The sequence below is a fragment of the Aquarana catesbeiana genome, linkage group LG02, assembly GCF_042186555.1.
Source record: "Aquarana catesbeiana isolate 2022-GZ linkage group LG02, ASM4218655v1, whole genome shotgun sequence".
Classification (NCBI taxonomy): domain Eukaryota; kingdom Metazoa; phylum Chordata; class Amphibia; order Anura; family Ranidae; genus Aquarana; species Aquarana catesbeiana.
Window position 1 is genome coordinate 472,790,431 of NC_133325.1, and position 14,497 is coordinate 472,804,927.

Consider the following 14,497-nt stretch of genomic DNA (forward strand, 5'->3'; position numbering starts at 1 on the left):
AATGAGGCCTTATATTCTTGTTTCTAAGTCTAAGTCTATAGGTATCTTATCCATGTGAAAACGAACCTAAAAGATTCAAGTTCACCACACATTTTTCAGCTGGTAGATATGCCAAGGGTTGATTTACACAAGCCAGTGAACTGCATCTCCAGACACAGGTTACTGCCCTGCCCTTATGCTGCAGATAAATGGCCTTTGATGTGACGTTTCTATTCATCTCTGTGGCTGAGTAGACCTGCCATGTACACATCTGGTGTTAATACAGTTGCAAACATCAGTGGATCAATGAAACAGAACTTCAGCCAAAATACCATGAGAAAAAATGAATAGCCCATTAAAAAGATAAAATGCCAAAACCAACTTTTGCGGCACAATTCTTTCTTAATCTAAATATTTCCCTTACAGTATTCTTTTCTGCTACTAGATGTCTTTAGTCTGATGACCACTGTCATTTAAACCCACTTCTCCTTAACTCAGGTTGCCCCGAACCCACCCCAGGCTGTGAAAGCTCTATTTGTGGGAAAAAAACCATATCAATTTTATTTGGGTACAGCGTCACACGACCGCGCAATTTTCAATTAAAGTAACGCAGTGCCATATCGCAAAAAATGGCCTGGTCATGAAGGGGGGTAAACCTTCCAGAGTTGAAGTGGTTAAATTCAGCTACCTTCGCTGCTTGCGTGCATTTAAAATATGTATTAATGATTACAGAGCTGTATTAAAGTGGAGTTCCACCCAAAAGTGGAACTTCCGCTCATCCGATTCCTCCCCCCCTCCGGTGCCACAATTGGCATCTTTCAGGGAGGAGGGGATGCGGTGCAGATACCGGTCTAATACAGGTATTTTCACCCACTTTCGGGAATAGACTCCCGTGGGAGTCACGCCCTTCCCGCACTCCCCCTGCTGTCTCCTGGGAAACACACAGGTCCCAGGAGATAGCGGGGACCAGTTAGAACGCACTCGCGCAATGCTTCACTTCCTGACTCCCTCACCGAGGATGGCGGCGGCAGCGGCCGAGACCCGAGCAAAGGAAAAAGCAGCACAGCGATGAGCTCATCTCACCTTGCTTTCTCCTCCTCTAATCAGCACATAAACTGATTGGCTCCTTGTTCTGCTTTTTCCTCTCACACTCCTGCCCTGCAATAAAAGAGACTGGAAAAATCTGATTTCAGTTGGACACAGCGGGAGCCAATCAGCAAGTTCGGCAGAGAGGCAGAACAGTGGTCTGCCTATGTAAACAAGGCAGATCGCCATTCTATGACAAGGGAAGACAGAGATCCTGTGTTTCTGCTAAGCAGGAACACATATCTCTGTCTTCGTCACAGTACAAGCACCCCCCACACAGTTAAAAAGCACACATTTAACCCTTTGATCGCCCCTGATGTTAACTCCTTCCCTGCCGGTGTCATTAGTATAGTGACAGTGCATATTTTTTAGCACTGATCACTGTATTGGTGTCTCTGGTCCCCAAAAGTTAGTGTCCGATTTGTGCACCGCAATGTCCTAGTCCCACTATAAGTCGCTGATCGCCGCCATTACTAGTAAAAACTACAAAAATGAAAAATCCATAAATATATCCCATTGTTTGTAGACGCTATGACTTTTGCGCAAACCAATCAATATATGCTTACTGGGATTTTTTTTTGCCAAAATAAGTAGAATACATATTGGCCTAAACTGATGAAGAAATTCTGTTTTTTTAAATGTTTTTATTGGGTGTGTGTGTTATAGCAGAAAGTAAAAAATATTGTTTTTTTTTTTCAAAATTGTCGATCAAATCAAATTGGTGATCAAATACAAGCCAAAAGAAAGCTCTATTTGTGGGAAAAAACCATATCAATTTTATTTGGGTACAGCGTCACACGACCGCGCAATTTTCAATTAAAGTAACGCAGTGCCATATCGCAAAAAATGGCCTGGTCATGAAGGGGGGTAAACCTTCCAGAGTTGAAGTGGTTAAATTCAGCTACCTTCGCTGCTTGCGTGCATTTAAAATATGTATTAATGATTACAGAGCTGTATTAAAGTGGAGTTCCACCCAAAAGTGGAACTTCCGCTCATCCGATTCCTCCCCCCCTCCGGTGCCACAATTGGCATCTTTCAGGGAGGAGGGGATGCGGTGCAGATACCGGTCTAATACAGGTATTTTCACCCACTTCCGGGAATAGACTCCCGTGGGAGTCACGCCCTTCCCGCACTCCCCCTGCTGTCTCCTGGGAAACACACAGGTCCCAGGAGATAGCGGGGACCAGTTAGAACGCACTCGCGCAATGCTTCACTTCCTGACTCCCTCACCGAGGATGGCGGCGGCAGCTGCCGAGACCCGAGCAATTGATCGGCTTCGACTGCCGACATCGCTGGTCCCTGGGAAAGGTCTATTTATTAAAAGTCAGCAGCTGCAGTATTTGTAGCTGCTGGCTTTTAATTTTTTTTTTTAGGTGGACTCCCTCTTTGATGTGTTTTTTGTTGCTCTTTCTTTTTTATGCACTTGTGTTTCTTTTGTAGCTGTACCTGAACCATATTTGCCAAAGATAATCTAAATTTCCAAATTACACTTTAGTATTTGTATACCTGTTAAGTTTAGTGTGTACGTTTATGAAATTGTCTGATCTTTTTACATGTAATGTCTTGCTAGGGTGAAATGAGACAAGATGCTAATGGAATTTCAGAAGATTTGTCAAGCGAGGAAGATACAGACACAAGGCATGAATTCTTGTCTCCGCGGAGTGTAGAGGGGGCATCAAGTGATAATGGATGCACTTTAACAAGGAGGAACGTGAATTCATCTGTCAGCAAGAGATCCCAGGTTACTGTTATAACATTGCTTTGCCTAAATACTTCCTAATACCTATTATGTTCTCATGTGTCTATTTCTCTATTTAAAATGTTATTTTCAGATTCCTTTCTCTTTCTCTCTCTCTCTCTCTCTCTCTCTCCCTCTCTCTCTCTCTCTCTCTCTCTCTCTCTCTCACGTTCTTTTTGTTCTCTGTTGCCATATCTCTCTCGTGTCCTTATTTTTAACATTCACACTTGCATACACCTGCTGTCTTTTTTTCATCCTTTTTCATGCCCTCACTCCCCCTCCTGCTTCCATGATATGCTTCTAAACTAAGGCTGGCCACACACTTTTTAGGTGGATGGTGAAATTTCCTCCCACTGGGACATTGTATTCTGACAGTGGCGGGGGGCCACAGCACAGTCAACATTGTATTTTGAATGTGGCCCCCCGCCACTGTCAGAATACACTGATCAATGGCCACAGCTTCTGATTGTCAGAAAACTTTTTAGCAGGGGTGGACTAACAACACTCAGGGCCCCCGAACCAAACAAAGCAAGGGCCCCCTGTCAGGCCCGCCCCTACACTTTGCACAAATGAGAGTCTCTGTTAGAGAGAGACCCCCCTCCAGGTCCCATTAGAGACAACATTCTCTAATGGGACTGCTGTGGGTGGCTGGGTGGCACCCTGGCCCTCCTATGGGTGGCACCCGGTCCCTGGCTCTGCTGTGGGTCACTGTGGGTGGCTGGAATAGCACCCTGCCCTGGCCCTGCTGTGGGTAGCTGGCTGAATGTAAAAAAAAAAATTGCCGGCAAAAAAAAAAAGAAAAAACGGCGTGGGGTCGCCCCCACCCAGGTCCATACCAGGCCCTTCGGGTCTAGTATGGATTTGGAGGGGAACCCCCACACCAATTTTTTTTTTTTAAATGGCGTGGGGTCCCCCTTAAAATCCATACCAGACCCTTAGCTAAGCATGCAGCCCGGCAGATCAGGAAAGGGAGGGCACGAGCGAGCATCTTGCCCCATGTTGATGGGGACAAGGGCCTCTTCCCAACAACCCTGGCTGGTGGTTTCGGGGTCTACGGGCAGGGCGGCTTATCGGAATCTGGAAGCCCCCTTTAACAAGGGGCTTCCCAGATCCCAGCCCCCCTATGTGAATGGGTAGGGGGACACCGTACCCCCTACCCATTCACCCCAAAAAGCAGTGAAATGTTAAAAAAAGAGCTGGTTTTTGACAAGTCCTTTATTAAAAAAATGTCTTTGAGCCATCTTCTCCCACTACCATCTTCTCCTGCTGCTGTTGGTTTCCTCACCGCCGGTTACCCGTTAAAAATTTTTTAAAAAGCCACTCTTCTTCTGGGGCGGTCTTCCTCAGTTGTGTTGTCTCCCACTGTCTGGCATCTCTTATATAGTCATGGGGGGTGGCCATTCGGGGGATGTTATGGGGTGGCCACGCCCCATGGCTATATAAGAGATGCCAGACAGCGGGCGACAACACAATGGAGAAAGACAGGCACAGAAGAAGAGTGGGGTTTTTTTTTGTGGGTAACTGGCAGCGAGGAAGAAGACAGCAGCGTGAGAAGACAGCAGCGGGAGAAGACAGCTCGGATCTATTTTTTTAATAAAGGACTTGTCAAAAAACGGCTCTTGGGTTTTTTTACATTTCACTGCTTTTTGGGGTGAATAGGTAGGGGTACAATGTACCCGATACCAATGCGCACAGGGGGGGCAGGATCTAGGGGACCCCTTGTTAAAGGGGGCTTCCAGATTCCGATGAGCCCCCCGCCCACAGTGTTGTCGGGAAGAGGCCCCATCAAAATGTTGAGGGCATGTGGCCTGGTACGGTTCATGAGGGGGGAGCTCGCTTGTCCCTTTCCTGACCTGCTAGGCTGCATGCTCGGATAAGGGTCTGGTATGGATTTTTGGGGGGGGACCCCCACCATGGCATTTTTTTTTTTTAAATTGGCATGGGGGGGGTGTCCCCTCCGAATACAGTTTTTTGCGATTTATTTTTTTTGTCAGCAATTTTTTTTTTTACTTTCAGCTGTCAGCGGGGAATCCCGCTGATAGCTGATGACTCATCGGCTCATAAATATCCCACATTTTTTATCCCACATTTTTTATAAAAAACAAAAAACAAATTTTTTCCTCAGTTTAGGCCGATATGTATTATTCTACATATTTTTGGTAAAGTAAATCACAATAAGCGTATAATGATTGGTTTGTGCAAAAGCTATAGCGTCTATAAATGAGGGGATAGATTTATGGCATTTTTATTATTATTTTTTTTTTACTAGTAATGGCGGTGATCTGCGATTTTTATTGGGACTGCAACATTATGGCGGACACATCAGACACTTTTGACACATTTTTGAAACCATTGACAATTATACAGCGATCAGTGCTATAAAAATGCACTGATTACTGTGTAAATGTCACTGGCAGGGAAGAGGTTAACACTAGGGGCCATCAAGGGGTTAACTGTGTTCCCTATGTGTGTTTCTAACTGTGGGGGGATGGGACTGTCTAGGAGGAGAGAGAGATCGGTATCCATACTTGGTATGAACACACGATCTGTGTCCTCCCCCCTGAAAGAACCGGGATATGATCTGTGTGTTTACACACACACAGATCTTGGTTCTCGCTCTGTCACGAGCGATCGCGGGAGCCCGGCGGTCATCACTAGTGGCCAAAAGGCGAAGCGACATAACGTCGTTTCGCCCAGCCCTGCCATTCTGCTGCAGTAAAACTGCGATGGCTGGTGGGCAAGCGGATATACAGTGTTTGAATTTCATTTTTTTTTGTAAAAAACGGACGAAAAACTGATGAATACTTCATCCGCTTTGACGTGACTGAACTAATAAAATGAATGGTCCGTATGTGTGCAAGGGGCCTTAGAAGCAGAACTATTTAGAGTTTCAATGCAAATGATGTGGCTTATTAGATATTCAGTCAAATGTAGTGTGTATGCAGAAACTTTCTTTCCTGTATAATCTTCTTTGCGAGAGAGGTTCAATCACCCTTTAAGTAACTGATGAACCAAATGGGAATGTCATGAAAAATTAATGAATTTGTACCCTTAGGAAATTAAAATCTGCAAGTAATGTATTCTTCTGTTTAAATAATGATGGTAGGATAATTACTTTGCAAACAAATATTATGAGTAGGATATCTGCTGGGCCAGTTGCATTTTGGTACATTTTTTTCAGGTTACATTCAGATACATTAACATAAACCGGCCATGTAAAAACAATTACATATTCTTTCCTAGCCATTTCCCAGTTTAAGTCAGAAAAATATCCCAAACCTGACATCACGGTTTGAAAATGTTAAAACCACAAGGCCCAGATCATATTGATGTAATTCAGAGGAGCCAAAATATAAAGATAGAAGGCATTAAAAACTGTTTACGCTTCACTTATCTAATGAGGGCAAGTGCTGACAGTTCTGTCTATGAATTCATTGTTTTACTTTTTAGTCCTCATTGACATTATAATGCCCTGTACACATGGTCGGATTTTCCGATGGAAAATGTGTGATAGGACCTTGTTGTCGGAAATTCTGACCGTGTGTAGGCTCCATCACACATTTTCCATCGGATTTTCCGACACACAAAGTTTGAGAGCAGGATATAAAATTTTCCGACAACAAGATCCGTTGTCGGAAATTCTGATCGTGTGTACGCAAATCCAACGGACAAAATGCCACGCATGCTTAAAATAAAGAGATGAAAGCTATTGGCCACTGCCCCGTTTATAGTCCCGACATACGTGTTTTACGTCACCGCGTTTAGAACGATCAGATTTTCCAACAACTTTGTGTGACCGTGTGTATGCAAGACAAGTTTGAGCCAACATCCGTCAGAAAAAATCCTAGGATTTCGTTGTCGGAATGTCCGAACAAAGTCCGACCGTGTGTACGGGGCATTACAATTAACATCTTTTTCCTGGAAGCAGATTGTGTTTTTTTTTTCATATACATTCATTTTTCAGCTGATCTCCATGCAGATTTAAAAATACTGTTTATTGTAGTTCTGTATTCATTATGCATTAATAAATGCATTTTTTTAAATAAATGCAATCAGTGCATGTACCTGACCTTGACTTGGTAGCATCCTCTTGCAATCTATAAACAGCAGAGCTCAGAGTGGGAGAGGGAGAAACAGCACATTTATCCAGACATTTGTGATGCAGTGCTGATAGGTGGACGGAGTAGAGATGAGCTCATCAGTCTGCTGCTTCTCTAATCACTATCAACTCACAGCCTAGAGGGAGGGACAAGGCCAGTAAATGTTACTTAGCAGCAAATGAGAAAATTCAGGTCTCCAGCCAGACCAGCAGGGGCTGTGTTGTGTGGCAGAGCTGTGTAGATCATAGGACTGGATAGAGAAAAATATACATTCTTCCTGAGACCCCTTTCACACTGAGGCTGTTTTCATGTGTTTTAGCTCTAGAAATGGCCTCTAAATAACGCCTGAAAACCACCTCTCATTCATTTCAGTGTGGCTTTTCACACTGAACATTAGGAAAAGTCCTGCAAGCAGCATCCTTGGGGCAGTTTGGGAGCGCTGTATACAGTGCTCCCAAAATGCCCTGCCCATTGAAATAAAAGCGCTTTAAACCCCTTCTTCGGCCACTAGCAGGGGTTAAAAGCGCCCCGCTAGCGCCGCCAAAGCGATGCAAAAACTGTTTTGTTGTGGTAATTCAGTTTGCGCTGTCATAGCTGCGCTGATATGGATATATATGTGAAGTTTTAAGAATTATTTATTTAAAAAGTTATGAAATAAAATTATATTTATTATTGATGTGTAACCCAAAAATAAAGATCATGGCCAAAGTTTAATCCAAATATATGGTGTTGTTTATTTGCATGTCAAAATAAATAGCTGCTTGCAATCCCATAAAGGTATTACAAAGACAACTAAAAAAGAAATTGTTGAAGACAAATGAAATCAGAGATCTAATCCCAGACTCTTCGCAGGAATAAGTGCAAAATAATATAGCAAAGCCGATATAATTACAGTATAATCGGTTAAGAAACTGAAAACCTAAACCAAAAGAGTTGTGTGCCATTTTAAATACAGGGATGTTTGAAACTTAGTACTAAGGCATAAGAGATCATAGGTGAGTATATGGCACTGCAGCCAGAGTACATTTGACCTAAACACATAAGAGCCATAGTTTACAGTACATTGTATAATGTTTAACAGCTATTATTATATTTTAAATAATTTTTGTATCAAGAAATAGCATAACCATGCATGAAACACTAATGTAACTCAAAATATAGACTTAATTTATCAATAAAACATCATGCATTTTTACTAATTTGCTAAGCTTTTTCCTTTATAATTTTCTTAGGAAATCAACAGAGGAAGGCAGACATCCCAACACACTCAAGAATCAGACAGCTCAGAGGATTCAGAGGAAGAATCTATCTGTAGCCAGGTACATATATGCATATTTAAAAGGTAAATGATCAGTTGTGTGTTTTGATCAATGTAACACACTCTAAAAGAAAATTAGAATAGCGTTTGGTCATTTTATAAATGGATGTTAAGAGCCCGTTTTCTTTCTTTAAAACCTTTATTATACCAATATTTATTTAATATAGGGTGCTTTCATATTATTCTGTTTGCAGTGCATGCTGGGCTTTCAAGTAAGAAAGTCCAGCATTAGCTCTGTTCCTGTTTTCTATTGTCTGAGTTTCTTTCATAAGGGCAACGATGACTCATTTAGTTGTCTCCCGCCCCATCCACAGCCCAGCGCTCGCTAGGAGAGCAGAGAGCCTCCGACTGACAGTTACGGCTCTCTGCGCAGAGCGAAGGGGCAGAATTGAGAGATTAGTGGTGTTTAATCACTCAGTTCTCCAGGTAGAGCAGATGGAGGACAGCTGCAGCTCGGATCCAAGCTGCAGCCATCTAGGTGTAATTTTTTTATTTTATTTTGTTGATTACAATACTTCTCTTTTAAGTTGCTGGAAATAGGCAGTGCACGTTTGCTTGAAAAATTAGACCTCCCTAATATAATATTAATATACTGGTTAGTCAGTCAGTCACTCACTATACATTTTACTTATTAATTGAGTGCAGAGGGCATAGATACTCAGTAATAAATTACCAGTCATGAGCTGGAAATAAATAAATTGCTAACTGACAATTTATGACTAGATGTCTAACCACTCCTAATTACTACATTCTGATATCATGATGTACAGAATACACATATTTGTCATATGAAATAAAATCTATTTTTGCAGCTATATACATATTAATCCATTATATGTTTCCACTTATGGTAGTCTTTTTTGCTCTTGTGACACGTCTATTCATTCAAAACAGTGGTCCATTTTTATCAATGTTGACCTTCCTTAACTTTTTACCTTGGAAGGGCTCTAGGTCTGGTGTAAGCTGCAGTTCCCGCAGTTACATAGTCTCTCATCAGGACTCTGAAAGCACTCGGCAAGGCTCAGAGACAGACGATATGCTTTTGGATGACTTGCTGCATGGCCCCCAGTGTGGATCGTCCTGTGAGAGTGACACTGATGAGGACCTCTCCCAATCCTATGCAGGAGATAATAGGAGCTCTCCATCAAAGGATGTCTTTCAACTGGTGAGCAAAATATCTCATGATTTGCTATATTGCTTTAGAAATGTCAGGATTGTAAAAATTACTGTAGACGATGACTCCCGAGCTGTAAAATTCATGAATATATTTTAAATAAATCTGCTTAGTATATTGTATTGTGTACTCACCATACATTAATTATACATTGTCCATATGCATTGACATGGGTACGTGGTTTTTAGACATGATAGGCTTCATTGTATTTTTGATATTTACTTAAATGGTGAAACACAGGTGAGCTCTCCAAGTGGAGCATGCATAAAGCTGTACCAACATACTCTAATGGGTTGATTTACGGAAGACAAATAGACTGTGCAGTTGTTCCAGAGCTTAGTAAATGAGGGGAAGTTCTGCTGACTTCCATCATCCAGTCATCTGAAAGCAAAAATGCATTTTTTAAATTCTCCTTGCATGTGAATGGGTATTCTTTGTAAAGTAACCTCATTTACTAATCTCTCTCCCCTTGTCCATACATTATCCCTATGACAAAACACCCGGTGTGAGAGAACCCAAGGTAGAATAGAATTTTAACTCATTGTCCATCATTTCCAGGGATACACCTTGGGGAAGATTTACTAAAACTGGTGCACACAGAATTTAGTGCAGCAGTGCATAGTAACCAATTAGCTTCTAACCTCAACTTGTTCAATTAAGTTTTGATAATAAAACATAGAAGCTGACTGGTTACTATGCAGAGCTGCACCAGATTCTGTATGCACCAGTTTTAGTAAATCCCCCCCTATGGGTCTGGTGCAATTTTTCCCACTTTGAGTCTGTATGCATATCCCTGGTTTTCAGGAACTAACCTAACTTAACCTGAAAGCCTTCCTTTTCTGTGTGATAAATTGTATTTGATTCATAGGCTAATTTTCTTAGACATTTGAATCTATTATTCATTGAAAACTAGCAGTTAAAATCCAAAAAGTATTCCAATTATATTTGAACAAACTTGATATAAAGTATATTGTCCCAACATCCCTAAAGGCTATATTTTACAAAACCTGTTTACTTATGTTGACTCATCAGTAATAGATCTTTGGAAAGACTTCTAAAGTTACACTCCCTTCCAAATGAAAGAAAAATAAAATGCAAAGTAAAGATAAAACATTCATCTAACTTGTCTATAACCATCTGCTATAGCGTGTTGCAAGTGTATTTTGTTCTTTTCTTCTTTATTGTCTATAAAGTAGAACTGAACACAAAAAGTGGAGATTTGCTATGTTGTAGGAATCTTCTGGAAATATTAATTATGCCTAAGCAGTACCGTGAGAATTTAACTTTTGTCTGTAATTTTTCCTGAAAACTAGCAGTACATTTTCTGGTATGTGCATGTGCTTCTCTACTTATACAGTATCTCACAAAAGTGAGTACACCCCTCACATTTTTGTAAATATTTTATATCTTTCCATGTGACAATACTGAAGAAATAACACTTTGCTACAATGTAAAGTAGTGAGTGTACAGCTTGTATAACAGTGTAAATTTTCTGTCCCTCAAAATAACTCAACACATGGCTATTAATGTCTAAACCACTGGTAACAGAAGTGAGTACACCCCTAAGTTAAATATGTGCAAATTGGGCCCAAAGTGTCGATTTTGTGTGGCCACCATTATTTCCAGCACTGCCTTAACCCTCTTGGGCAAGAAGTTCGCCAGAGCTTCACAGGTTGCCACTGAAGTCGTCTTCCACTCCTCTATGACAACATCACAGAGCTGGTGGATGTTAGAGACCTTGCGCTCCACCTTCCATTTGAGGATGCCCCACAGACGCTCAATAGGGTTTAGGTCTGGAGACATGCTTGGCCAGTCACCTTTACCCTCAGCTTCTTTAGCAAGGCAGTGGTCGTCTTGGAGGTGTGTTTGGGGTCATTATCATGTTGGAATACTGCCCTGCGGCCCAGTCTCTGAAGGGAGGGGATCATAGTCTGCTTCAGTATGTCACAGTACATGTTGGCATTCATGGTTCACTCAATGAGTTGTAGCTCCCCATTTCCGGCAGCACTCATGAAGCCCCAGAACATGACACCCCCACCACCATGCTTGACATTAGGCGAGACACACTTGTCTTTGTAAGCCTCAGTATGTGGTTGCCGCCACAGACATTTGACACCATTTGAACCAAATAAGTTTATCTTGGTTTCATCGGACCACAGGACATGGTTCCAGTAATCCATGTTTTTAGTCTGCTTGTCTTCAGAAAACTGTTTGCGGGCTTTCTTGTGCATCATCTTTAGAAGAGGCTTCCTTCTGGGACAACAGCCATGCAGACCAATTAGATGCAGTGTGCAACATATGGTCTGAGCACTGACAGGCTGATCCCCCACCCCTTCAACCTCTGCAGCAATGCTGGCAGCACTCCTACGTCTATTAAGTGGAACCTGTCCTGTTAAACCACTGTATGGTCTTAGCCACCATGCTGCAGCTCAGTTTCAGGGTCTTGGCAATCTTCTTATAGCCTAGGCCATCTTTATGTAGAGCAACAATTCTTTTTTTCAGATCCTCAGAGAGTTCTTTGCCATGAGGTGCCATGTTGAACTTCCAGTGACCATTATGAGAGAGTGAGAGTAATAACACCAAATTTGACACCTGCTCCCCATTCACACCGGAGACCTTGTAACACTAATGAGTCACATGACACTGGGGAGGGAAAACGGCTAATTGGGCCCAATTTGGACATTTTCACTTAGAGGTGTACTAACTTTTGTTGCCAACAGTTTAGACATTAATGGCTGTGTGTTGAATTTTTTTGAAGGGACAGCAAATTTACACTGTTATACGCTGTACATTCACTACTTTACATTGTAGCAAAGTGTGATTTCTTCAGTGTTGTCACATGAAAAGATATAATAAAATATTTACATAAGTGTGAGGGGTGCACTCACTTTTGTGAGATACTGTATCTGCAATGTGAAATCCAAGGTACTGCTGGTTTTAGAAGAATTGGAGTAAGATTTAGTGATGTCACTTATCTGCTGAGCACCATTCTTCTTCCTGGAGGCTCTGATGTGAGGAAGCAAAGCTCTTCCTCTACCAAGATGTCTGCCTACACAGAGATACAGTGCAGAACAAGGCATCATAATTAATAGTGGTCCTTTGCCTGTCTTGTTTTCAGCACAGCTTCAAGAGTTCAGTTCTTCTTTAACATACCTCTTCTAAAACAGTACTACCAAGAGAGAGCTTTATTTGTGCCCCCAAAAACAGAATTCATATTACAGTATCATGATTATTGACTGTTGTATGTACATTTGTGGGCACATAGCTGAATATAAAAATTGGTCTGGTCCATAGGAGAACAACTCCTAGTCCTGAAGTGCTTAGAAAACATGAATGTTACCATTATCATTTCAAGTCACTGTTTTTTCTCATTGGAAACTTGCAGTTTGTGATGTCTTCTTTTCTATCTATAGAACCATCTGTTTTGGCTACAAGGTACAAGTCCCAATTCTGAGAGAGTAAGTGCAATCATATGGGAAAAGAATGAGTGTAAGAAAGCTGACATGTCTGTACTGGATATCAGCGGGATCATCATGAAACAAGTGAGTATTTGAAACAATCCCTTTATATTTATTTATGTGGCTTTTTTATGTAGGTTTGAGTGGTCCTAGATAATACTTGTGTCCTTGTATCCGTTAAAGAAAATATTGTATAACAGGCAGAACGGAGAACTTGTATATCAATAACAAACAATGATTTAAAGTAAACCTGTCAAAAAAATTTGCCTGTTTATCTGCCTGCAAAAAATACTTTATTTACAGACCCTGAACAAATATGAAGAATTAGATTAATTAGTGTAAGAAAATTAGAGCTTCTGATTTGAGCACTTACTCTAGGTTCATGATGCAGAATGTAAGGGTCAGAATAACATCCAGGTTTGTTAGCATTTTCCGAAGGAGGTCAGCAATGGCAGCTTCCATGTTCATCTTCTTAGGTTTTCTATTAACGAGATCCTGCCACCACCTTAAAGCAGTTCTTCAGCCTTTTGAGAAAAAAATAAATAATAGTCAGCAGCTACAAATACTGTAGCTGCTGACTCTTAATAAAAGAACACTTACCTGTCCAGGGATCCAGCGTCGTTTTCACCCTAATTTTCACCCTAATTGGGACCCCCAAACATTATATAAAATGGTGGATGTTGTATATTGTTATGTCACACAATATATGCGCAGCGTTTTTTTAAACGCCAATTTTTGGGAAAAGATACACTTTCATTTTTAGGCCTTATGCACACTAGACGTTTTTACAGCTGTTTCTAGGGGCATCTGACGTTTTTTTTTTTTCCTGCCTCTAAACGCCCCTCAATGTTAGCCTATGCGCCCATGCACACACAGGCTTTTAGCAGTGTTTAGTGGCAGGAGCTTTTAGAGGCTGTTAGAAGCAGGTAAAAAAAATGACTGCCAGTGAATTCAGGAGCAGCAGAGTTTGGACAGAAAAAAATGTTTGAAGCAACTAAGAGCTGCTACAAGCTGCTAGCAGCCTCTAAAAGCTTCTGAAAGCTGTTAAACATTGGTGCTTGAGCATTAATTCATTTCAATAGCCAAAATGAATTATTTATTCAGGTCAACGAAACAAATTAGCGCCCAAAAGCTTGATTCCTATAAAAGCTCCTAAAAACTTGTAAAAACTTAAGACACTTTTACAAGCGTCAGGCATTTTTTCTGCTGGCTTCTAGGAGAGTCAAATAAATGTCCTGTGTGCATGATGCCCAATGCACAAAAACACAATATAATACCCATTTTTTCTTTTGTAAAAATAGGATTTTTTAAAACAGCTTACCTGTAAAATCCTTTTCTTTCGAAGGACATCACGGGACACAGAGCCACAGTAATTACTGATGGGTTATATAGGTATCACTGGTGATTGGACACTGGCACACCCTATCAGGAAGTTCAACCCCCTATATAATCCCTCCCCCTTGCAGGGATACCTCAGTTTTGTAGCCAAGCAATATAGTGTATTAGAAGAGGGGCGGGACCTCTGTGTCCCGTGATGTCCTTCGAAAGAAAAGGATTTTACAGGTAAGCTGTTTTAAAAAATCCTATTTTCTTTCTCGAACATCACGGGACACAGAGCCACAGTAATTACTGATGGTATGTCCC

General features: G+C 41.3%; 1 protein-coding gene across 1 annotated transcript in view; it reads left to right on the top strand.

The window, feature by feature from the left end:
* The window catches only part of PHTF1 (putative homeodomain transcription factor 1), a gene marked incomplete at its 5' end in the record, with an annotated part of 230,604 nt that overhangs the window by 78,247 nt on the left and 137,860 nt on the right, over positions 1-14,497 (top strand). Inside the window, 4 exon segments of the mRNA XM_073615712.1 lie at positions 2,636-2,806; positions 8,136-8,222; positions 9,165-9,386; positions 12,809-12,937. Coding sequence (XP_073471813.1) covers positions 2,636-2,806; positions 8,136-8,222; positions 9,165-9,386; positions 12,809-12,937 — 609 coding nt within the window.